At 38.8% G+C, this 27,350-nt stretch overlaps 1 protein-coding gene across 4 annotated transcripts in view; it reads right to left on the bottom strand.

Moving 5' to 3' along the window:
• Positions 1-27,350, bottom strand: part of LOC121962165 (phosphatidylinositol-binding clathrin assembly protein) — a 102,601-nt gene that overhangs the window by 54,966 nt on the left and 20,285 nt on the right. For all 4 annotated transcript variants that reach the window (XM_088073766.1, XM_088073768.1, XM_088073765.1 and 1 more), the window contains exon 2: positions 20,774-20,916. In XM_088073766.1, the coding sequence (XP_087929892.1) occupies positions 20,774-20,916 (143 nt within the window). The remainder of the gene's footprint in view (positions 1-20,773; positions 20,917-27,350) is intronic.

Consider the following 27,350-nt stretch of genomic DNA (forward strand, 5'->3'; position numbering starts at 1 on the left):
TGGGTCGTGTATTTTTAAAAATGAACTCTTCTCTCGCATTTTTGTTCCTCCAGTCACTTATTCGGACTCCTTAGAGTGGCGCACACACAGAAGTGGCGAGGGAGGACAAATGGAGAGAGGAAGTGGTCACAAAAAAATTAATTAACCTTTGGGAAGAAGCAGATTTGCAGCACAACATAGTAAATTATTATGTAACAACCCTGTGAAAATGTTAATGAGATCAAATCTTAAGTCTCCAGAAAGTGATGAATCACGTCGTCCCTGTCATTTACAGACTTTCTGACGGTTGTATTTGAATATTTTTCCACCGCTAACAGAAACTTGATCCCTCTCCTATTTTCCCATACAACTCAACACTGCTTACTTGTTCCTTTTGACAGATCTGATGTCACTGAGCAGGTGCTGGAAAGCTCTTTACTTCCCATTTTCCAGGGAAGGTTTGCCCGGCGTGTCTGCTCTTTTTCCCACACCACCTCGCTTCACATTTACACGTCCTCATACTCACACCTGGGAGTCGCCCGGTGCAGCGTATGTTTCTTTTTTTCTACTTTTGCTTGCTGAGCAGCTCCGAGGTCTTCTTTTGAGAGTTTTCTTGCCTTGTTTGAGAGAACTTCAACGCTGAGATATTAATGATGAAGAGAGCTTTACTTATTCAATTTCTCAAGCCCAGATTTTTCTGGCTGGAGCTGGAGATGCAGTCAGACTTTGGGTGGACTATGCTCCCTGAGCAGGTGCTGGTAGCTCATCCATATTTCCCCCAAAATGATCTGTTCTTGGTTCTCTAGCAGAGATGGACACCCAAATATGAGTCAGCATCATGGACTTGCATCCAGGGTGCAAAACTAACCTTGTTGGGTGGTTTGAATTAGGTACTGAATGTTTACATTTTCACTGAGGCTCGCAGAATTAGTAACATCTTGCTAAAACTCAATTTTTCAAACTTGCTTTTATGCGATGTCATCTTCATTTATTTATTTTCTCTTTTTGAATTTCTCTTCCTCTATTTATTTTGCTGCTTTTACTCTATTTATCCCTTCCTTATCCTTCTGATGTCCTGTTCTTACCATATTTTCATGTTTTAATTTACTAACTTGTTCATCCATCTCTTACCGAGTCTGTTTCTATCTACTTATCTTTAATTTATCCCCACTGATGATTTTATAATTGTATTCATTTAGCACCTAAACTGACTTCCCTGATCTGCCCGTTTTATCACATTTATTCCTTTTATTTGCTTCATTCTTGTTGAACCTTTGTGTTCGCAGTGTGTTCTTGCCTTTTTGTTTGACTGTTCCAGACCTTTCTCTGTTTGGCATATTTGTTGATGTTTATTTTATTGTTCCTTCAGTTCTTTGCTTTTTCTGTTAAAGCACTTTGTAAACATCTGTTTTTAAAGGTATATGCTATACAAATAAATTATTATTATTGTTTTTGTGGGCTGGTGTGTGAAGCAACTCTAGCTTGTTTTGACAGCAATCAGCTGGTAAATGATGCTAATTTTGTGCCCTGCTTGCATTTCAAATAATTCGCCTTAAGACATGATTTTTCACTCGTCACTAATCACTAACAACAAATCAGGTCTGACCCCACGTGAACCCACGTAGACTCTGTCCAAGCCGACAAAAGCACAAATCACAGCAGCAGTAGTTTTTGGCCCGAGTCTGATTAAAACACAGAATTTCCATTGTCAATAAAGTATTTACAAGCTAAAATCTACTAAGTAAGTAGACTTTGTTTATAAAATGCCTTTTTAAACCTGAGTTACAAGTTAAACAATGACAGTGCACAGAAGGCAAATCAAGAAGCCAAACACACAAAATAATAAAAGAAGGCAAACACCCGTTACAGGACGAAATGCTTCTTAAAACCATCTGACCGACTATAACAAGGCGAGGACAGGAGAAGACGGTTCCAAAGGATGGGAGCCACTACAACAAAAGTGTGGTCCCCTCAGGTTTAAGCCTTAATTTCAGGACAGCCACGTTTTGTAAAATGCAAATTGGACCTGAATCAAGCCCGTGGAAATGTTGAGAAATGATGGCCAGAAACCCTGCGGTTCAGGTTGGGCCCAATCAGGTTTTGAGCAGAACATCCACTCTACACTTAAAAAAATATTATTAAGGCACTGAGAAACGAGTCAGTGTGCAGGTTTGTGAAAACAAAGCAAGCTGTGATGGTCTCTGCAGTGTTTAAGCAGTCTCTGTTATAAGCTATACCCTTTGAATAGTAGGACTTCAAAGACCTTGGGCTAAGTAGAAGAGCTGCATTGTGTACAGAATGTGTTAAGAGAAAACTCCTGCATTCAACTGTACAAGCACCTGGAAAACACAGGTGTCAGACAGCGCCAACGCAACCTTGAGCCAACGCCACCATAACACTGCAAAGTGAAATATGAATATAGCATGACCTCTTCTAACAGATGGTATTTGCAAAGTCGTGAGGCAGGTTATGAAACAGGTAAGCTTGTGTTATTAGTAAGTCGCTACACTGCTTTCACTTACTGTATTAAACTTACTGACAGTGTTGTTAAGGTTACTTATGAAATGTGATAAAAATTAAATTAAAAATTAAAATGTAATAAGTGATGTAACTATCTTAATCACTTCAGAGCAATGTAACTTATTACATTTAAATACTTTTCTAACTAATGTTTTAAACTGAGCAATAAAGCTAAAAAGACCTAAAAACACGAGTGCATAAATGTGCTCAAATTTGTCTCCACAGCAAAAAGATGTAAAGCAACAGAATGAATGTTTTATTCAAAATAAAAACTTTATACTGAAAAGATTTTTTTCATGTGACCCCTTTATAACCACTAACATTTTAATTAGTAACTGTAATTTAATTGCACATTTTTTCTCATTAACTGTAACTTATTACAATTAATTTGTAATTGAATTACTGTAACAAGTTACATGTTATACTTACTCCCCAACACTGCATACTGAAATGTAGCCAGTGTTTATTTATTGCAATTCTGCTCATTGGTCAATCAGATTTTATAGCTGTTTCATATGATCGAGATGTAAGAAGCAAAGCTTAAATTTGGAAGTCATAAATAATGGAATTCTCCATCTGCTACTAGTTACTTCCATACACACTCCAGCTAATACTTTTGGAGTCTTTTGTTGGCCCTGAAACGTTTTCAGTTACTTTATCTGCTTAATGGTCTCTATATTTGCTAAGAATGCAACAAAAGGTTTAGAATTGAAAAAAATATAATTGAAACATGAGGTTTGTTGAGTGCTGTGCTTTAAAGGAGTCAGAGTTGTGTTTCCTATATCTGTTACTGAATAGGATATAATTCCTTAGCAGTAAAAGTTCCAGAAATATTGCTGCCAAGTCAAATCGTCGGGGAGACTAGAGGCCTGACTTGAACTCTGGACTCTAAAAACTTGAGATTTAACTCTGACTCTGTCTCTCATGACTAGACCCGAGCTTGCGTTTTGTCCCTCATGTGCAGTGCAGTGGAATAAGTCTTGGCCACCATCCATAGTTATGGGAACTCAGGCCTCGGGCTTCCCAAAAGCATCTTAACGTTAAGGCCGTCTCTGTCCAACTGACTTAAAATGATCTGAGATTTGCCAGTTTGCCAATTCCCGATCTGGCAGAGAACCAGCCCTCACTGGCTGGTTGGAGCATCTGAGAATGTGTGTGTGTGTGTGTGTGTGTGTGTGTGTGTGTGTGTGTGTGTGTGTGTGTGTGTGTGTGTGTGTGTGTGTGTGTGTGTGTGTGTGTGTGTGTTTGTGAGCACAAATATGCTTGCGGGCATGTGTGTTGGATTCAGCTGCACTGAAACGTTTCCAAAGGCTCTGGGACTGTTTAAAAAGGCATAAAGGATTTGATTTTGTTCTTGTCCGTTTTTTGTGTGCATGCTCACGCTGTGGGGACAAAACTTTGTTCACGCTGTCACATGTGAGGATTCAGCTTCCATCTGTGGACAGAGTTTCCGCCCCAGAAAGTTTAAGCATCAACTTTAGGGTTCAGACTCTTTACAATTAAGACATTTTAGAGATATGGTTAGAGTTGCAGCTAAGTTAAGGTTAAGATGTAGGTTGGGGTGCATGCAAAAGTTATGGCAAAGGCGAGTAAGATTTGAGGAAGTTCAATTGAAAAAGTATTTTACTACTGGAAATATGGTCTTCTCATAAAAGTGGGCTTTCTGTGCAGTGGAAAGAAGCAAATGCTTTTGAAATTAGTACTACAACAGAAAAAAGGACTTTTGCTCAAGATGTGAAGGACTTACATCTATCAGAATACACTGCACCGCACCGGACCGATAAATGCTCCTGCTGGTGGGTAAAATAATATAAGCTTTGCCATTTTTCCACAGACTGGTAATAAACAATCTCAAATTAAAGTTAAACAGTGCATTAAATTGTGTTTCTAAATACATTTTAGACTAGAAATAGGAAACTAATATATGCACTTATTATTGCTATACTATTGCACTACTATATGTTTCTGGGAAACATATAGTAGTGCAATAGTATCCCAAAAATTTTGATTTTCGTCTTACCTGGTGTTGGGGATATTGGTTACATTGCTGCACATCAATTTTAGTCATGAATAATATATTTTTATATTAACTTATCTTGAGTTTATTTTGGTCTAAACAAAGTATGCTTTATAGATTGACAATAAGGTGATGAACCCGGGATAAGACAGAGAAACTTAGACAAGATGGTCATGGATAAAGAGAGTAAAAGAGGGAGAGATAGCAAAAGCGCTCATGAACTTTATAAGCTCTTTCTCTGCCTCATCTTGTGTGCCGACTGCTCTCTTCCTCATCAAAAGTCCATGTGACGAGAGCCTGCGTTTCTCCCTCAGCCTCAAACACAAAGGCGGAGGCACAGAGAACGCTCACAAAACGCATGGATATAGTTAAAAAGGAGGAAATCTATAAAGGGGCAGAAACACTCGGCACAGAGAGAGACAGAGAGGGAGACTCAGAAACCCGCTGAGCCCAGATTATTCAGCGAAGACAGTTCCAAGAAAAAGATGCTGTTCTGAGAGGAGACTCAGATTTTGAGAAAAGGTGTAAGAATAGAGCGGCGAGTGTACAGAGATAGATAGAGGGGGAGGGGGGAGACTGAGAAGCAGGTCGGCTCGTCAAATAATTCATGTTAGCATATCGGAGAACAACCTCATGTATTATTGATACATGTAGATCCTGGCTACTCCCTGCCGCTCTCAACCTCAACATAGCTATAGATAGAGCTACCAGCAGTCAGATCTCAGCTGTCTTCCTCTGTCTCTTTCCCTCTCTTTCTCCACCTCTTCTCCTTCCACATCTTTCTCTTAAAAGTGCACAAGTTGGTGGTTTCCCTAGTAACCGAACACCATGGCCTTAGCACTGACCTGAAGTGCTTTTTTTCTCTTTTTTTGAATTGTGCAGTCATGTTATGGTGAGGCGAAGCCAAGGCTAGAGCTCTGGAGACTGGTGTAGCATTTTGACAACAAATTATGGCTGGATGAAGATCCAAATGAGACCCACGAGAAAAATTATGTTTAAAATGCCGAACATGTGAGTGACACTGTGACTATATTTATGCTTCTTTTTTCCTCAATCACACAGCAATGCTGAGATAGGGTTTAGTTATATATTTTGCTTGTGCTACGCAAAAATTGGTCTGTGCAATGAATGAAATTACTGCCGCAGTAGCCGTGCTATACAGCTTAGTGCTGCGTGTGAGAGATGAAACTGCTTGTTTGTGTGTGAGGTGAGTCTATGTGCAAAGGTGAGATGATGCCTCGGTGCCTTCAACAGATGTGATACACTGTATTGCTAAACTATAAGCATGACAGAATATTGTGACTTTGCAAAAGTTAATTTAAGGTAAAACTGTCAAGCAGCCAGAAACCTTTTTTTAAAGTCTTGCTTTTAATTTATATAATTCTTGTAATTATTATTTTATATAAATTCTCTTATTTTTACTATTCTTACTGGACTCTGTACTTTTTACTGTGACTTTTATATCTTGTTTATCACTTTCTGTCTTTTGATTGTCTAATCTTGTTGTCATTTTTTTTCTGCATCCCTTTAATAGTAATAATAATAACAATAATAATAATAATAATAGTAACAACAACAACTATTATACTATAATAATTGTTATTTTTATCTTTTTTGTTATGATTATTATAATTTGTATTATTATTATTATTATTATTATTATTATTATATACACAGAATCTGGGTAAAAAAAAAAAAAAGTACTTCAATGCAATCTCCACAGTGGGATCTGCACTTGTATTTGCCACAGTCCCTGTAACACACTAGCTATATGCTCTCTTGTTGGAGTGGAAGAGTCACATTGCTGGGGAGATAACAACACTGCAATCTTGCAGGTGGGGGTTTAAAAAACTGCACAAAACGAACCACTGCGATGAATTTTCGCATGCAACTACTAAAAAAATCAATAGTGTTTTTGAGAATAAATACAATATCACAAAACATATCCTGATACTCATGGCAGCCAACTAACTATTGGCTGATGATGTTTAACTATTAACATGTTGGTGAATGCTCATCAACATACTTTATGCAGGTGGTCACATACTTTATGGCAATGTGAGTGTATATCATTAGATTCATAATGATACAATTTACAATAAGTATTTTCTACACATTAGTTGATGTATTACTGATATATTTAATTTCAGTACGACCAGGAGGGTACTGGGCTGTTGCCTGATTGACTGGTTGAGCATCTAGTTAGATGTCATTGGCTGCTGTAGCTATAGGCATTTGTTATAAATTGTAATTTAAGTGAACTTAAGTTGATAAAAGATTCATAATATTGAAAAATATATAAATTCTGTTTTCTCTTGAGAAATTACTGGATCAAAACGATGAATTTGAGGCTCTTTACCAGCTGGTTTATATGACATTTCATCCCCCCCACGACAGAGGGTGAAAGTTTCAGAAGTTTTTGAAACCCTCTCATTACACCTTCATTAATATCTGACATCACTTCAGACGCATTACTGACCCCTTTACATATTAGATTAAAGTTTCCCTTTTTTGTCCAAATAAAATCCTAAATTTTCTTATTTTTCTTCCCAGAGGAAGTAATGAATGGTAACTCAAGACTGAAACTGAGGTACGTAATCTGCCCAGAAAAAGCTGCACTCGCTGACTTCAGATCTTTTTCATCTCTCCTCCCTTTGGTACAAAAATAAAAAATAAAAAAAATCACAGAGCAGCCTGGTTGGTAAACACGAGTGTGCTGTGTGGAGCTTACTGACGTCACATTACATGATATCTGGGAAGCTGAAACAGTTCCCGTTCAGCCCTCTTTGGACCTGCCAACGTGTACACAGAGCCAGCAGGGAGGAGGCATCCTGGGGCTTCTGGTTTAAAAGAACTCAAAATATATATTTTTTAAAGTCACAACATATCCTAACAACTGTTTACAGGGAATACAGACGGGTTATCTCCAAAGGGGGGGTCAGGGACTCTTCACAAGAATTTATTTATTGGCTGCTGTGCTTGACTTTACTTTTACACATGCACAAAATCCTATAGAAGTGCCTGCAAACCGAGCTCCGCTGAAAGGTGATGACTCACACACGAAGAATGAGTCGTGATCGAGCTCTGTTGAATGAAAGCAGCTCTTATGCAAGTGCAGGAACGCACACAAGGAAACAGACGTGTGGACAGATACAGACACATGTGCACGCACACACAGACTGCTTTCCTGCCTGGGATTCTCCTCCCTTCATCTTGTTCTTCCTCCCTTCCCCTCATCATCCTCCCTTTCTCCTACGTAGAATTTCTCCTCCTCTCTTACGCAATCAGCCATTTACCCTCTGAATCCAATCTAAGTGTGAAAGAAACAGTCACAAAGAGGAGCGGGTGGGTGCTGAGGATGATGGGATTAAAGAAATGTCTATGTTTAAACGTTTATGAGTGTGTGTGTGTGTGTGTAGGAACGTGTGCCTACAAGGTGACAGGGCTGAGAGTGTGTGGGCTCCAGCTCTCATGGGAGCAGTTGTGTCTTGTTGGTGGATGAGTGTGTGTCTGTGAGGTCAATGATGCAGTCAAGCAACATGAGTCATCATTTGAAACACTAATGCATACACGCACACGCACACGCACACGCACACACACACACACACACACACACACACACACACACACACACACACACACACAGAGTTTTCTCCTGACATGTACTATTGACAGAAAGTGCAAAGAGTCTTGTAGTAGTGCATCATCCAGCATCAAAATCAGACGTGATCTCAGGGGAATTTGGTCTGCTCTTGCAACTAGAGGTTTTTGAGGGTTGTATTTTTTTTTGGTCCTAATTTGTAAAACAGTTGCAGAGCTGTAATATTACAACTATTTTTCAGGATAGACAATGTTGAATAAGTATCACCAGGAAAACTTCCAAGGTTTGGCTGGCCATCAAATGTACAAACAGTCTAACAGTGAGACACTGTGTTAGAAAACAAAGTCAGAGATTCAACACAAAAGTCTTTAAGTACAAAAACTAAAAGTTAATCACAACTCCAAAGCATTTTAATTAGAAATATCCACTTGAAAACCTTTGATGTGTGTATCACTAAAGCTAAAGATTCCACTTTGAAGAGACGTGATAAAACCTTTGACAATTTTTAAATTCACTCACTTTTGGATGAATTCATCAACTATGGTGCAGTGTTTTGGCCCCTATTCCAACTTTGAAGCAGTTCTTCTTAATGCCTCTGCTGGCTTCATCTCTATCACAACAACAGCTGAGGCTCATAAGTATATATATTTAGAACATTTTCTCCTCTTTACCTTAAAAACTAACCAAATGAGGCAGTAGATGATCAGCAACTCCCATATTCAGCAAAGTAAAACATTGTGTCTCTGTCAATGGAGTGCGATGGCTTTGACTTACTGGTTTAAGTTCCCGGCCGAAAAGGGCTGTCTGATGGCAATGTAAAGCAATGAGAATATTCATAATACAGTGAACACTTAAACTGATAGTGATAGTGACCACTTGAGGCAGCAGTGCTGTTTGATTTTATGTACGTGACTCAGGGGCTTTTTTACTTGGAAGTTACAGTAAACAAACATTGTGATTTGGTTAATTGTAGTATTTAGAGTCAAAATAAAGTTGAGAAGGAAAATTACATGTTTTCAGAAACAAGTTGAAATAACAAAAACATATCTTAAACCTATGATATTAAACTGTCAAGGAGACTCGGGTGATTCTGTGTTGACTAAAACTGGGGAGATCATTAAAAATATGGTATATTTACAATGTAAAAAATATCCTCCAACTTTGCTACTCTAGAACACTGCATCTTTATTTATCAACATAATGAGCGTCATCTTATGTACATATGGGTGTGCCATAATGATTAGGTGTTTGACCTGTCACCTGATAAAGAGCTATTAGTCATTGGACGTCAGGTAAACACTGGAATAGTTAAGCTAATAGTTTAGAAAACTTTTGTTATTTATTCACAAAGATAAACAACCTAGGGAGGAGTCATGTTTATAGTCTAGAATTAAGTCACTTCTATATTACTAGATAATTTTTAACTGGAGATCAAATGCAGTGAAACCGCTAATTGTAATGTTTCGAGTGCAATTGTATTGAGGGGCGGCAGCAGCAGAGCTAATTACAGCACAACTAATTAAAGCTGGCATTTGAAGAGAGACTGGTGGAGGGAGCAAAACGACTTCTCACAGGCGGTAGGTACCCTTTAAGGAGAAGTGAGCAGCTGCTGAGCTAACACAGGAGATGCTGTAAAAACAAGACTACCTCATAACAGCAGAAAAAGAAATCAGATGTATGAGCAGATGCTTTCAGGGGTGGGGAAAGTAGGCTTTCACCATTTCATAGAACATTAGGAGCTGCTCTACATTTTGTCCTCAAACACTATCAGACACTTCACACAAATGTACAGCAAAGTTTGAGAAAGCATTGTGGATTTCACAGGACATGACCACTAAGCTTCACCAGAAACACCAATCAGACATCAGCACTATATCACTATTCATTTCAATTATATTTTACCACATATGATGTAAAAAAGAACATTTTTTAATGACAATTTGCTTTGCCCCCTTAGTTACTACCTTTGTTTATACGCTTTTAACAGGCTTCTAATTTTCATATGAATTTAGTAGATTTTATCAGCTGCAGTTTAGCTACAAGTTGGATTTGACTGGCTGATTTCTTTTGTGTATAGCAAATTTGTTTTAAAATAACAATCTTGTAATAGGATTCCAAAAAATATATGGCTACAAACATATCATGCTAAGAGATGCAGGGTTAATCATTACAAAGGAAAAGGATTTTGGGTTGATAAAAAGTCTCCTATTAACAATAACAGTATAAGGCGGTATTTGTATGTGGCACTACATACATTTACTATGTTGCACAAGCTCTCTTAGCTTTTTAAGTCTAATAAATAAACAATATAAACTTACAAAATGTCATGAAAAGTATATTCTTAAACCTATGTTCTTTACTAAATAGAGAATTACAACCATACATCTTCTGAATTCAAGTTTCCCCCCCTCACCAAACTAAAACTTAATTGCCTTGTTAACTAATCATAAAACTCACTAAAACAGTCTTAGTTAGTCTTGTTAATAATTTAGCTATTTAATCCACTGTTCCAACAATCACCGACTCTAGTTTCGTCGAAATAAACCCTTAATTCATCAGGTTAGATGTGAAAATATGCAGTTTTTGTTGCAGTTATTTCTGTTGGCTGGCTGTTTACAGTCCTGTAACGTTATCTGAAAACACTAACACTCACCAAGTTTCTGACCTCTGGTGTCATGTGATGTGCACTGCATACAATATATCCTGAACACAGCATCTCTTTATGAGTGTAACTCAAAGGTGAGTGTCTGTATTTTTCATGGCATTGAAAATCACACCGTTGGGGTTTCTTGATTACCTGGTATACCACTCAAACCGATCAGTTACTACTGTTGGTAGTAAGCCCGGCAGGCTAACTTTTGCATCTTAGATCCATTCCTAAGACTTTTTCTCTTGTATTTTTGGTTTTGTAAAGGCAAAAAACATAAATCTCCTTAAAAGCTGAGTTGCTCTTACTATAGCGCCATGCACACCACTTTAACATGTGAAGAAATCCAAAGCTTGACAGGCCTGCCGTGCCTCGTTACAGTTGCTAAACTATGATTGGACCACCGCTGTTCTAGGGAGGAGTTCAAGCACAAATCAAATCAGTCATGTGTCAGCAGATACTCCAGAATCAATAACTTGAATCAGTATTGAGGACAAAAAAATTAAATAAAATAGATCCCTCACTGAGAGAATCTCTACTGAGCTAGTTTTACTCTGCAAGTTTCTGGCTGGCTGAGCCCAGTAGGACGACCACACAAGCACACGCTCTGCCTGCGCACACACACACACACACACACACACACACACACACACACACACACACACACACACACACACACACACACACACACACACACACACACACACACACTTTCATCTATTGATCACACAGATGCAGCCAATTTACTTGAGTTGGAAAACCTTGTTTATCTGCCTGCAGGAGTATAAGGAAGTGTGTGTTGAGGGTGTCAGCTCGTCGTGGGTCACACCGGAGTTTTTACTTTTTAGATCAGGCATACTCAGCTTGCTTTTCTTTGGGGGCCTCTTTAGCAAAATGATAGGAGGCCAGGGGCCAGTTGCAGCAGCCCCATACATGCCTCTAGGATTTTAAGACATTTCTAGGGTTTCAGGACATTTCTCTGATTTTAGAATATTTCTCAGATTTTAGGGCATTTATAGTATTTCAGGATGTTTCTAGGATCTTAGGACATTTCTAGGACTCTGGGATGTTGCTAGGATTTCAGGATTTCTTTTCTTATAAACAAGCTCTGTTTTGATGTTGTTTACACACCCTGGCACCTTATGTATACTAGAAGTGAAAAAAAAAATCCCAGTGTGAATCACTTTATTTCCCCACAGGCTGTAAGTTGAGTATGACTATTTTAGATGCTTGGGTCTCTCTGAAAAACACACACACACACACACACACACACACACACACACACACACACACACACACACACACACACACACACACACACACACACACACACACACACACACACACACAGTTCATGCACTGCAATCTGCTTCTGCACTAATCATCTTTATGTTTGCCACACCAGCAGCTGATAGGAAGCACGTGTGTCATGACTTTGTGTCTGTGTGTGTCTGTGTGTGCATTCAAGCTCTTCAGATTATCACAAGTGACCCCTATTAGAGTCAGGGTGACCTCAAACACACATACACACAAATAACATCCTCCCTCTCCCGGCTCCCTCTGACACAGTGCTTGAGTCAGCAGATCTCGACACCGTCTTTTCTCTCTCCGTCTTTAATTTTCTATTTTCTGTCTTTTTCCTCAACATCTTTCCTCCCTTCTCTTGCCCCGTCAAGTGTCTGTCTTTCGTAATATCTCACACACCCTATCTCTGCTTTAATCTCTGCCTCCGTCTGTGTCCTCGCTTTCCCAGAGGAGGCGAAAGGGAGTGTAGTGATGAGAGTGCATCGCTGACGTCACTGAAACAAATGGGCCGTTCGCTATCTGGGACACTGGTGGCGGGTGAGGTGAGTTGGGAGGGTGGCGACTCTCACCGCAACTCTACACTGCCGTAAAAACACACAAATGTTGGCGTCTCACACACACACCTTACTGCTCTCTCCTCTCTTGATCTCTCTCTATCACACACACACACAAAAACACACACAGAGAAAAAAGCAAAACGGTGTGTCCTGCTACCATCAGCACTTTCGCCAGTGTCCTCGCCAGACCGTCCCTGTCTCCTCTCATGTCCTTAATGACTCTCACACTCTGTCTACTCTCTCTCTCCATCTTCTCCTTCCTTCGCCCTACCACCTTTCCCTCCCTCTTTCAAACGTACTCCATCCTATGCCTGTGTTCGGTTTTTGATGTACAGAGTCGCGGCTCTCTATCCTGATTCCCGATGCACTTAGGTGCAATCAATCAGACTGTAATTTTCCCCGCTGACACTCACAACTATCCTGTCCTGAAGAATAAAGGATGATGGGTAGTATTTCTGGGGACTTGACGTCCTTGAAAACAAACTCCCAAAAAGGGTTTCACGGCGCTGTGTTATACTGTACCTTGAGGTCTGGCAACTCTTTGTGCTGTGACATTCCTAGAAGTCACAGTACACTGAGGGAAAACTATGAGGGCTATTAAAAAGGTGATTCATCATAAAAAATAAATAGCAACGTTTAAGCCTGACAGGTTAGGGTTGCAGGGGTTTGATTTTCTGCTGTGTATAACTGGCCAAAGCATTTATTCTTTGGAATAAAGAATTCTATAGAACACAACCAAATTTCAGGGGAGAATATAATTGTTTACCACCACAAAAACATAGCTAAATTAAAAAGCAAAACTGTTATTATTTTTGAAAGATGGAGCATTAGGACGACTAAAATCAGCTGTGGTTTGGGACAAAACAACAGAATCAACTTCTAATATAAATTATGTGCTGTTGATTATAGAGGTCGACAGATTATCAGCTCTCCTTGTTGCACTTTTTCGATCTTAACTGAACTTAAAATGGTGGATAAGGTCAACAATCTAGCTGCTAAACACCAGCATGTTAACGTGGCAACGTTTTCCATTCACTGAAGCATTTTTCACATTTCACCATGATAGTTTAAATTTTTCTCCTTAGGCACATTACAAAATATTTAGTATTAGCCACGGAGTATCTCACCTTTGAGTACCTCTTTAAGTTACTAAATTAATCCTCCCTAGGTACATAAAACTCCCTTTACATCTGACATTAAAATGAGATTTAGGTGGTCAGATTGCAGTCTGATAGTGCTTCACCATGTTTAAGTACAGGTTTAAATGTGCCCTAAATCCATTGAGGGCGGTCTGTGATCTGATCGGCCAGACCATTTCCAAAGGTGGTCAGAGAAACATTGTGACCAAATTGGACATAAGTGTTAATGTAACTGCATTTTCAATCCACATAAAACAACCACATAGGCGTGAGTAACATATAACATGCAACTTTTCCAAACCAGTGAGGTAGCAGCCGCTTAGCAAACTGAGCTACTACCAAGAAAGCTTATGGATACTGCAAGCAAGCTAATGGATGGAGTCAAAATGAGACCAAATGTCTGTGCAAATGCACTTCATATTGCAACTGAGCCTTTTAGAAGCAACGGGCAAAGAACAGCTGGAACCTGTTGCCATGCAAGGTGTAAAGGGAGTCTAAGAAACATGCACAATGTTGCAATGATTCGATTTTTGTTAGATATTAACAGTTTAGTTTAGTTAGTTAGAGTTTATGCATTCACCAAATAATGTGCTTTAATGTAGAATTTAATAAAGTTTCTTGAGACTTTTAGAATAATCATGCCTTAATGCCTGTTGGGAAAGGATTTTGTTTCATAGCTGCAGGACAGTGAATAGATCTTATTTGAAACCAAACCAAACAAAAGCATTACCGCAAAATCTCTCATTACGTTGAAAATAACTACATCACTATTGGAGAATCAGTTTAAGAAATGCTGAGAAAGAAAATAGATTCAGGTGGATTATGTGTCGAATACCCATTTGAAGAAGTGCTTTTAGCCTTTCAAAAATCAATTTTAAAATAACTTTGACTTCCATATGACCCCATTTCTCCCTCTTGCTCGAACACTCATTTCTCGTACGATCATTTGCTACATCTTTCCCTCCCTTCTGGTAATTTTGCAAACAAATTATCCTCTTTTAGTCACCATATCCTCACTTCCTCTCTATCCTCCTATAACCTTGACTTGGGTGGTGGGAGCATCCAAACTCCAAGGAGAGAGACACAACAGGCTGAGCTCACCCTGTCCAGGATGGAGCTCCCTAGAGAGGAGGTGATGGGAGTTCTGGGGCTGGAAAGCGGCTCTCTCAGCTAGTGTTCATTTCATTAACTTAAACTGAGACTTTTCCACCTTTTCCACCAACATCAGCGCATATGCAAGTTTTTTAAATATGGGAAACTCGTTTAACATAGGTGATAGAGTCCTTTTTTATTGCCAGTAGACTAATATGTCTTTCTTTTTTTCCATTGTCAATTCTGATGTCAAAAAGATGCTGACGACAGGGTGAGCAAAAGAAGAAAGCAGTATGGAGGCCTGTGAAATGTTATGGTAGTTACTTCTTATTTATACCACTTACTTATTCTGTCTCCCTCAAACTCTAAGCCAAATGCAGTTAAATAAATTTAAAATGACCAAAAATAAATAAGATAAATAAAAATGACCACGATGGCTGCTTTGTCACAACACTACAAGCTATTTATTCTATTGGTTCGACAAACAAGTCAGTGCATTCAGATGTTTTTTTTGTCAGCCTTTAAGTTCTGTAAATACATTGTCACAATATGCAACAGTGCTTTGAGATTTTTTTAAAAAGTAATCAAGTATTTTTTTAAAGCAAGTACTCCAGTGCTCAAGTAGTAATTTGACTCAGCAATTTATTGGAGTAATATTTGACCAGGAATATCAACAGGACTTTGACTCAGCAACAGAGTTGTGTACTTTGTCCACTACTTTTCAGGGGTAAACGTTCACTCACCACATCCCTGCTTGGAGATTATTTCATATTTAAACTTCATGTATTTCTTAATCTGTAAAGTTCAGTCACCCAGAAGTTAAAAAGAAGCAGTGCAGACTCCAGATCCTGCAGCAGTGTTTCTTGGAGATTTACTCTTTAAAGTGGCTTTGTACCAGCACAAAAGTGAAATCGTGATCAAAGATATTGACTGACTCTTGATCGCTCATAAGATTCAGAGTGTCACTGGGGATGGAGCCAGGATTGCTTCTTGGCAGGGAGGAAAAAACTGGAGGTGAAGAGATGAATGACTATCAATACCAGCCCGTCGACTACTCCTCAATACACACACACACACACACACACACACACACACACACACACACACACACACACACACACACACACACACACACACACACACAGATAAAATGCACTATTACCCTAATCACGATCTCCCAAGCCTGTTGACAAATATGGCAGCTGAGGCAAAGAAGAGATATTAAAACTTAATTCACCTGCTATTTGCTCTGAATGGTAAATTCCCACATAGGATTTGAAAGCATGGGCTGAATACATTACCAGGAACAGCAGAACAAAACAGGTTGCATTTTAAAACGGATGCATTTTGCTGACATCCAGACCAACTTACAATGAAAGGACTAAATTTAAAAATGCTCAGATATTACAGTTTTTTGATTCACCTCTGCAGACTTGCAGAGTGAGCTGCAGTTCAATCTAAACTACACTGTCAAATCTGACAAGTTGATCATACTTAAAATAATCTTGGAAACAGATTGCCCTGAAAGGGTAAAGTAAGTACAACTATTGATCTTAATCTATGTTTACTTTATATCTTATTGTTAAGTAGACTTAAAATGTATTTAGTTAAAGTTATAGTTAAGTGGGCCTGTATGAGATACTTATGTATAGTCAATGTATTACATACAGTGGCTGACGGTCGGTCCTCTACCAGTTCTTTCTCTTTTTCTATTGTACTCTTCTTCCTTCTCAAACACCCAATACATTGTATTGATGTAAAGTTGGTGTCAAAAGGATTGCTATCTTTTAATTTCTTTGTTTAGCAATAAGTATTCAGTCATTCCTGTTGAGCTCTATTCTTATCGGAGTAGAAAAGCCTGGGAAAGTCCTGAGAAGACTCAAACACTGTCGCTGAAACCCAGACAAATGAAATTATTTCAGGCTTAGCAGCTGCTTTAATGCAGGGTGACCCAAGAAAATAACATTTCAAGGTGGAGCCTTCATCATATCAGAAGTGGGCGAACATCTAATATGTAAAGCGACACAACTCAGCTTTCTGAGTCGGCCAAGTGAAAGCTTAAATCCAACACTGCATTATCAAAAACTCTGATGTTGCTCATAAGATCAAATTATATGTGACAAACAGCAATTTATTTTCACATAAAAAGCTTGGGAAAGCTGTGTGATTTCATTCGATGTAAACGTTCTTTATTATGGGAGCATTCATCTGACATTGTGCAAGGCCATCTCCAGTGTGCCGGCCAAGCTGGAAGCAGTCAGAGTGTTGATCTGAAAAGGAATGTACAGTCTATTGACCCCAATTCTGTGGGTCTGTGGTTTCTAATTTTACGGCCAGATTTCTCTCAGCTCTGACTATAACGGATGGGACGGCCATGAGGGAGCAGGGACACCTGGCCCGCTGAGCCTCAGTCAGCACCACTGTCCTGACAGGCCTGATGAATGCAGGCTGATGAGTACACACACTTGCTCTACTACAGCCCGCTGCCTCGCTCTGTGGGGCTGAAGCAGAAGCGTAGTGCTCTAATGCTCTGCAGGTGTGTCTGAATAAGGGCTTTTACATTACTGTACATTAGATTTGTAGTTTCCACAATTAATAACCATTAAAAAACAGTGTACTGACAATAAAACACTGCATTTGACATGTCTACTGTACTTGAATTATCAGTAAGTCTAACAGAGTACAGCTCTGTGTTAGTAATTTGATAAGCAAGACTACTATGTAACACAAATCACATTTTATACAAACAGCTTGACTGTACTGTGCAAAAAGTCTTAAGCCACCTTAAATTTTTTCATCTTAGCAAGGCTGAGGCTGTACAATTCCATGTTTCACACTAAATATTGACTTCTGAAGAAGCCATTTTTTTGGTGTTTTAATGCATTGTACATGTTCTCCGTATTCTTTTTTTGATGCCACAGTGAAGCTGAACTTTAAACTTTTGAAAACAAAATGTCATTACTTCATCATTATATCCTACAAGACCTTTGTTTGAAATTTTGTCATAAATTGGCTTGTGAATTCTTGAGTTATGGCAAAAAAACGTGTGACTTTTGAACACCAAAATCTAGTCATTTTATCCGTGCATTCAAGTGGATATTTTGCCAAATTTGAGAAAATTCCCTCAAAGTGTTCTTCAGATAATGCATTCACAAGAATGACACAGATGCAAGTCATAGCGACCTTTGACCACTAAAATGTAATCAGTTTATCAGTCCAAGATAACCCCTGTGCCAAATTTTAAGACGTTTACTGAAGGCGTTCTTGAGATATTAAGTTCACAAAAATGGGACAGATGTTTGGACAGCCCGAAAGCATAACATCTACAGTCAATGCTGTCGCTGGCGTGGATGCTTGAAAAATAAAATTTAATAACAGACATTAATTATTACTTCTGTTCTAAAAGGCAAAATGACAAGAAGATGCTGTTTATTACTTTAATATCACCACTTCAAACTGAACTGGAGGCAATAAAATGATGGAAAAGGATCCATCTTTCTCTTAACTCAGTAATAATCGACTAGACTTTGAATTTTCATCATCTACTATGACAAAAAATAAAGCTACACGCACAGTGGTTGTGATCTCTGCAAACCTCTCTTACACTCTGCAGAAATTAGGGATGAACACTGCGTTACAATCATTGTTAAGTCACTCTAGCTGAGACATCAACATCAAAACCAGGTTCAATCTGACGGTGACAACTGAGAGATAAATCAGCCTACAGCTTGGGAATACCTCTAAACCACTTCCTGCTGCTCTGCAGTGACCTACTTAGCATGATTTGCTTCATCAAAAAATGTTGCGGGAATTTCCACAGCTTGAGCAAACATTTAGCACGGAGCCATCTGATGACCTGATGTCTCTCTGAACTGTTTGTGAGGTCTTGGCTTATGTAACTCAGTTATGCACCTCCACCGCCAACAGTACTTTGACATGTTCCCAACACCTATGAATACTATTTTAGCAGCAGTGAAATCAGCCAGGCTGTGGTTTGGGTGTCGGTGAGTTTAGAGGCCTGTTTCATACCGTGAAACACAATGATCTCGCATCCAAGTCTTCCTCTTTTCAGAGGAAGTTTAGATTAACGTAATAAACAAGGAACCAACAGAAGGAAGTGTTGCGTAATGTCAACACAACTGATCTTGACTAAACAAGGAAGCAATGCTTCCCTATTTAAATGGAAATCTAAAGGAATGTGGAGCAGGGTGTGTCTGTCCTCAGATCTGTTTGACTGCTGTGTGTGTGTGTGTGTGTGTGTGTGTGTGTGTGTGTGTGTGTGTGTGTGTGTGTGTGTGTGTGTGTGTGTGTGTGCGTGTGCGTGTGCGTGTTTGTCTATGAGGGTTTCTGCTTTCGATATGTGTATTAGTACACAAGCTATATAATATGTACTGAAAATGTGCACATGGGAATAATTACCAACTATGACATGGCAGTTACCAGATTTTAGTTACAGGAAAAGGAATGTTTATGAAAAATGTACACAATCCTTTTTAAAGGCATGGTTAAAAATTTTGTAAAAAAAAAAAAGACAAAAGAATTCATATATATATATATATATATATATATATATATATATATATATATATAAATCACTTATTTATTTATTTATTTTTTTAGTTATTAGGTCACTGTACTTTCACACTACATAACTTGCTGTCTTGTAAACGACATCCCAATTGCCAGAATAAATGTTGGCATTTTACGTTTCTGCAAACCAGGGATGCATTACATTTGTATGTTATTATCTATCCGGTAAGTTGTTTCTTAACTTAAAGAAATCAAACAAAAACAAAAACATAAGTGTAAAAGTAACACTAAGTGCTATGCTAATTGGCTGCTGGCAATAGTTTTTCATTTACTGCACTGACACGAGAAAGAAAGTAAATAAACGCATTTCTTAAAAATGTTAAACTATTCCTTTAAGTTAAGCCACAAGAATCTGAAAAAAATGCAATTCAGAATAAAAATTATAGTAAGTATAGTGCATATAACACAAAGTACTGGAAACATTCTAGGCATCATACGTTTTATGTTACGATCAAAGACAATATGTCATAACAAAACAACACGCCGCACTCGGACTGCTGTTTTCATAAAATATACATTCAACAATATACCAGCATAGTGAGCTCCAAATGGCACCGGTCCATCTGAATATCAAAGTGTGTTTTCATGTTGCGTTTTAAAGGGATTCTGAATTATTAACAGTCTGCACACTAGAGGATTAATGTAAATGCAACCTACAATTGCTTTTTTTGAAGAACAAAAAGCGCTCTGTTTCTATCTTGTTAGAAATTAATAAAACTAAAATTCCTACGAATTAATCTCCCCTCTCCCTTTCAAACACTGCACTGCACCGTCGTGTTAAAATGGAGACATTTTGCTGACTCTTCATGCTAAAACAGTACAAAGTCTGGTCAAAAAATATCGTAATTAATAACACAAAAGTTCTCCCAAATATGACAGAGACTGGTTGAATTTTAATTCCCAATTATTGTGTTTGAAAGTGTGTAAATCCATGGAGGGACTGTGTTATTCATCCGGCTTTCAACCATGTTTTCTATTAAGTTAATTCATTTGATTATTCATTTGCTTCTATCCTTGTCCCCCATCTTGCTTCCAGCTCGCACTGAGCTAATTAATTTCTCTGCACTGCAAAGCTATTTCTATTTTTCACTCCATGTGTCCGATGAATGTGTATGTTCTCTATCGCTGCACACGCCATTTGTGTTCAAGTCAGCCTCCCCGACTGTTGATCCTAATGTTGATATGCACATAAATAAATGATCAAAATGTGCATGTATGTTTGTATTTATGAATATGTGGGCAAGACAGACTCGAGTAATAATATGACTTGTTGGTGTGGCTTCCACTGACTGCCCTGGAGGGTTTTTCTGTGTGCGAGCCTCCTACCTCGTTGCCGTACATCATGAGGTGGTGGGTGGTGATAAGAGCTTTGAAGACCACCACCCAGCTGGAGTTGGCCGTGCGCTCAAACAGCGTGTCCGCCAGCTGGGGAATGTTCACGTTCATCTCATTGGTGCAGTGGATCAGATCTAGAAGGGAAGAAAAAAAGGAAAGAAAAGGCGCACAAAGAGTTACACAACGGCAGTAATGAGAAAAGCTTTTAAAGGTTTGATAACCCTGATCGAAAACAACTGCAAATTGCTTTTCACACAAAGACAGAAAAACGTAGACGCACAGACACAGCAAGGACGGACAAACACAATGCACGCACTTCAGCTGAATTCTTAAGTGAATAAAGTGTAAAGGACGGATGCTAGTCGGAGAACTTTTTCTAACCTCCTACTCCTCTGCTGACTTCCACTCAGCTGCACCTCCTCCCTCTTTTCTCTTCTCTCAAGAAATGTTCGCAGAAGTTCAGGTGTCATTCATTGACCGAACCTGGTGGAAAATTAAACCTCCGGGCGCCAGAATGTGAAGTTATACAACTTGCAGAAACTGGAGACAAGAAGGGCTCGAGAAGATGATAGTAAGTCCTGCAGTTCTGTAGTATGTGCCACGCTTGGCATCAGATTCATAAGCAGTATTTGTGTTACTTTTACAACCCTTCACAACTACGTCGTTGTGCATCTCAGCATCTATTTAGGTTGCTTTTGAAACATCTGATTTTGTGTGGTGTGTGCCGAAAAAATGGCAATAAACCCATCAGTCAATAGCAGAAAGTCACAGGCCAAAACTGATATCAATTGTTACATTTTTTATTTTTTATTTTTTTTAAACAAAAATTGTTTAAAAATTAAGATTTTCAATTTCTTTTTTTTTGTCTATGATAGTGAATATCGTTAATATGGGATTGCCAGTTGGTTGGTCCAATAATTAGAAAATTAACTGGTAACTATTTTTACAATTATGTCATTCTTTTTTTATGCAAAAAACATTAAAAAAAAAAAACACACACACACATATTTAATATAATATATGTATATAAAAGGACTTGCTTTCCTTTTAATCATCTTAATTATTTTTGATTTACTAAATTCATTTAAACCTTTTTAAATGTGTACTTTTGATTTTTGATTTGAATTATTAAGAAACAAGGCAAATGCATGTGACTGAATGTTGATTGGAACTTTTTAGGAAACCAGGGAAAAGCTTTAGCCGAACTTACTGACGTGCAAAATAAATACACAAAACTTGCATTCTCAGAACAATGAGCAATAACTTTTACATCTTCAGAAAACACCAAGCATGCAGACATTTGCAAGTCTGTGGATTTCACATTCAAAGAGGAGACAGAAGTCCCATTTCTTTTACACAAGATCTAATCGAGCTATTGATGCATAAAAACCTCTTTAATTTACTCCAAGCCAACATTTTTCCAAGGGTGCTCGATATGATCTGACCAGATCCTAACAGCTTGGCACCACCTCGCTGTACTCACCACTTTAGCCAAGATTGATTTGAACTGATTCTTTTTCGGGTCCCCAAGCTTATTATCAAGATCTGGTGTCTTCACTCACAAAAGGTAACACACACAGTGAACCTCTCAAGCACAAACATCATTACAGACACACAAATTGATCATTCACACCACATTTTTTTTTTCTTTTTTTGGTTCTATTTCCCTGACGTTCTCCGCCTCTTTTATTCCATGCCTTTACTTCCAACCTCTCTCCATCCACCTCCTCTCCCCATCCTTTGTTCTTCACCACAGGACATTATAAGCTGCTGGCTCTCACACCTGGTAACTACGGAAACAGCTTCTCATTAGACTACTGGAGGACTGTAGCAGGGAGAGTCCCGTCGGGAGACTTCATCATCATAATCAGGAGGCGCGTGCACGTACAGGTGCACACAGTCATTCAATAAAACCTTCCCTCACTCACTTAATGCATTATCTCCCCCAAGCACTTGCCCACACATACAGCAACAAAACAGACATCCAGTCCGGCATTATTCGCAAATCTCTCACTCGACATGGCATGTCTCCCACTTCACCACGCCATGTGGTGGGCTATTTAGTCGATACAAATGAGTGTAGGTACATTACTTTGTGAGCACAATACCTCCATTTAGCTGCATTTAGCGGTGTGAATGACAGCTGAACAGAACAATGCTCATTCAGTGGCTAGCAAAGTGAATCTGAAATGCAGTTATCAACACGGAGAGTGGCAGGAATAATACCTGTTGGGACATTTTCCAGATATATGAACGCACAAGCATGTTGAATGAGTCTTTTCAGTAATAGCCTTGATCTGACAGCTGGCCTCACCTTGTCCTTCTTTCTGTCTTGGTGCAATTCTTTCCCCTGCCTTCTGCGTCCCCGTATAATATCTCCACACTGATTGTGTACACGTCTCTGGACTGGAAAAAAGCACTAAAAGTGACTGGTGGCTTTATTTTCTTTTAGTTCTGCTACCTTTACTTTCCGCTCATGTAAACCGGCTAAACCTGCAATATGTCATTATGTCAATTTTAAAAGTAGCTTCAGTCACTGTGCTAAATACAACTCAGATTGTATTAGTAATACACAATATGGCAGCGTGATTAATATAATATAATGTTTGTAAACTTTCTAATGGAGCAACTAATGACTAGTAACAGAATTATGCCGGTCGAACCAGATTTGGCAGTTTAATACAAATATTCAACAATTTGTTTTGTTTTCAATACAAACTTTGAAAAGCTCTGCAGAACGTTTAGACTGACAGCGGCATTCATGTAATATAGTAAACAAGCTTCTGGCGCTAATGACGGATCACAAATGCACAACAACATGTTTTAAAGACACAAGATATCAAACAAAAACAATAGACTGTATCGTATTAACTTGCTGTGAGCTGTAAATTCACCGCTTCTTCACCATACAGTGTGGTCTCTCTCTCTCCCTCTGTGCCGCTGACTGCATATCCACAGCTGCAAAGAGTGGCATGGAAGTCAAAAGCACTCACTCTGCAGCAAAATCTGGGCACCAAAATGTCCCCAGAAGTACACCGCACAGAAAAAGCAAAACAATAAAAATAACGAATGCTCAACTTGAAGCAATCTCAGTCGACTGAGGTGCTCCGACTGATGATCCAAGCCTCCGACTTTCAAGAGACAGCACTAAAGAATATTACCTTTTGTGGAGTATATTAAGCAGACTAAAAATGGCAAGACAGCCTGCAGAGTGTAGTGAACTCGCTGCACACTGTTACCTTCCTGTAGCTTATACCCCGAAATTCCAGCAATGCATGAAGGTATAAAAATTAGACACCACCCAAGCACAATTAGATACACATCTCTGAACTGGAAACAAGCACCAAAAGTGACTGGTGGCTTTGTTTTCTTTTTATTTCTGCTACCTTTAATTTGCGCCTGTCCATCTCGCTTTTCTGTTTTTTTAAATAGAGCTCATGTTTTTTCATTAGGTCTGGAAGTGGTGTGAGAGAGATAGAAGTAAAAGAAGTACTGATTAGGTCTGTGGGGACACTTGTGCATGAGTGTGTGTGTGTGTGCAAGAGATAATGTAAAGAGGGTACATGTGCTGACTTAATCAGGCAGAGTGCAGAGCATTAAATGCCACTGATCCCAGACCACGGGGAGAAAAAGGCATGGATTGAGGCAAACATATGGCACAGGGAAAAAAAAGGAGAGTGAAGAGAACAGAGAGAAATGAGGGAGGATACAAGTCAAACAGAGAGGGTAAAAGAGAAAAAACAAAGCCACGAATAGCTGAAAGGAGAATGAGATGGTCAAACCAAAAAAGATAATGAGACATGAGAGACATGAGTGTCTCTTCATCCGGACAATTTGCAGGGATCCACACTCAGCCCAACAAGCCTCCTCGCCTCGATTGATCTCCCCTCGCTTTCCTGATGTGGTGATGTGTTTTTTTCACCCTCAAGCAAACCCCGAGCAATTATTCTGACCACAAATGGAAAAATACACCAGATCCAGTCCTCAACAATCTTCAACTGCAAGGCTCTGACCGACACGTCAGCGTCCTGCGAGCAGCAATTACCTGCACAACAGCTGCACCGTGAATCTGACCCGGCTAATTGACGCCAACATATTACAAGATAGTTTAACAACAGAGGAGTAACGCTCACGGCAGGAGGAACTATAACACCATGTCAAAAGTCTGTCCTCCATACAAGTATACTTTGAAGTTGAGTCGAAGGGTCTCGGAGGGATCTTGACTGTAGTGTATGGATATAATTACCCTATTGCGCTTGAGGTTGCAGTTTGTATACAAGGCTGTGCAAAATGGCGGATAATTTAACACAATAATCATTTCATTGTTGAAAATTTTTCCTTAATTATATATTCTCCAAATGGTTTTTGTATTATGAGATCTAAGCTGCATAGTGATTTTGACTTTTTGGATAAAGAATTCGCACAAATATCTGGAGATGCACCCAGTGTCCGCAATCTTTGACTCACCAATGATGAAAAAAATTCACAGACTGAATTGCCTTTTTTTTTGTTTCACATACAGGCCAACATTTGTTTCAGTATGTTTCATTGAGACTGTAAGGTATTATGTTAAATACGAACTTCGGAAGTAAAGTAAAGCTGTAGATCAAGAGATCAAGAAATCACATCTTTGAGATGTTATTACACTTAAAAAGATTTGAACAGTTTAGGTTTGGGAAATAAATGCATTCACTTTTTTGTCAAGTGCTGGAAGAGAAAATCAAAACCACTCAAAATATATGAAGCTGCAACCAGCAGCTGGTTAGCTCAACATAAAGGGCATCTTTAAAGCTCACTAATTAACATATTGGAGCTCCTTTTGTTTAATTAACACAGAAATAGAAATGTCAAAGTGTTGTTTTTCCCCACCTCCATTCACCGTGCTGAGCAAACAACCTGCTTCATAATTAGCAAACATATTTGAGAGTGATATCAAATCCAACTCTCAGCTGTAAAGCAGAATCGGAGAATTCCTAAAATGTTCAGCCTTTTCTTTGAAATGATGATCGCTTAGATTTGACTCCCAAATCGACATAGTGGAGTTAAATTCTTATATCATCTCTTTAAGTGATGAAACAAAGTATAAAACAGTAACTCAGTCATCTAACAACGATTAGTCGATTAACCCCTTGAAACCTGGAAATCACTTTTCTTGTGCTGCTTGTGCTTTTTTCACCAAACTGGTGTGATTTGTTGAAAAACGTGGAAAAAAAGCAATGGGCAACTTGTTCGGAAATATTACACAAATCGCTAGAAATCTGTAGATTGAGAAAATGATTTTTAAAAAGCTGGGAAAAATTATTCGGAATGAAAAAAACCTAGGGATAAACTAGATTTATAATTAGCACAATTATTTAAAATGGTAGAAGTATTATATTTATATTATATTTAAAGCACCTTTTTCCTTGTCATTTTCTTGGTTGTTTGTTCTTTTATTTTCTTTTTGAACTAATATTCAAGTCATTTTCTTGTACTTTTTACTAATTTTTTGCAATTTTTTGGGTAATTCAGGTAAAGTTACTCATCGCCTTATTCCCATGTTCCAAATTCCCAATTTTGCCCAGAATCAGCTTCTCAAAATTACGGCTTATCTCCGTCATCCATGATGTTATATTGATTTGATTGATTGATTTTTTGTTTTTTGGGACTGATGGTGTGATAAAACAAGCAATCTGAATATGCCAATGTGGGCGCTAGAAAGTTTTAACAGGCACTTTTCAACATTTTGAAACTTCAGCTTTCTTTTACATTTTCTTTTCCTCATCTGTTAATATTGTTTGCCTTTTGCTGCCTTGTGCGAGAAATTAGCATTGTGACAACGCGCCCTCTCTCTCACACTTTCACTCTCACACTCACACTCACACACACACACACACACACACACACACACACGTGGGAGGAATGGCTGCTGAGTAAATGTGATCTCATTCCCAACAGTGACCTTCTCTGTTCCTCTCTGATCTGAGGTTCATTGTTACTGGTCATCTGTTGACCTCTGTGGGCTTTTCATTGAACCACAATAGATTCAGAGACTTCCTGGTACCAGGGGGCCAGTGTGAGAGCTCGGGGTCGGGATCTGATGAGGAAGTATGTGCTTGGTACACTTTGAAGCAATAAATCAAGAGAAATGTATCAATATTCTGTTGTTTTCATGGTTGCGATTACGTTATTAGAAGTCGTGCCAGTAAGCATCGACAAACCTGGACATGAGGGACTTCCTGTTTGTGGGAGATAAAGCAGGTGGTCAGATCAAGCAGAGGAAGGAGGGCAGGAGGAGGAGACGGAGATCACATCTGGTCCAGCTGGTCACCCTCTATCAGGGCTCTCCTCTCGTCTCTTCATCCACCTTTAAGTCCCCTATATCCACCTGCTTCCAGGCAACACACAAACACACACACCTTTCATCTCCTACATCTCCTCTGATCTGCAAACAAGCTCATCTCCTGAGTCGCTTTCAATTTCTTTGTCGGTCCGCTGCATCTACAACCTCGCAAATATAACTAATTAACCTTAAACAAGATTATGTTTTCTGTTTTAATCCAGCTCGTGTTTTTCACTAATTACCTGT

Source organism: Plectropomus leopardus, chromosome 23, assembly GCF_026936395.1.
Source record: "Plectropomus leopardus strain MGB_pleo_1.0 chromosome 23, ASM2693639v1, whole genome shotgun sequence".
NCBI lineage: Eukaryota > Metazoa > Chordata > Actinopteri > Perciformes > Serranidae > Plectropomus > Plectropomus leopardus.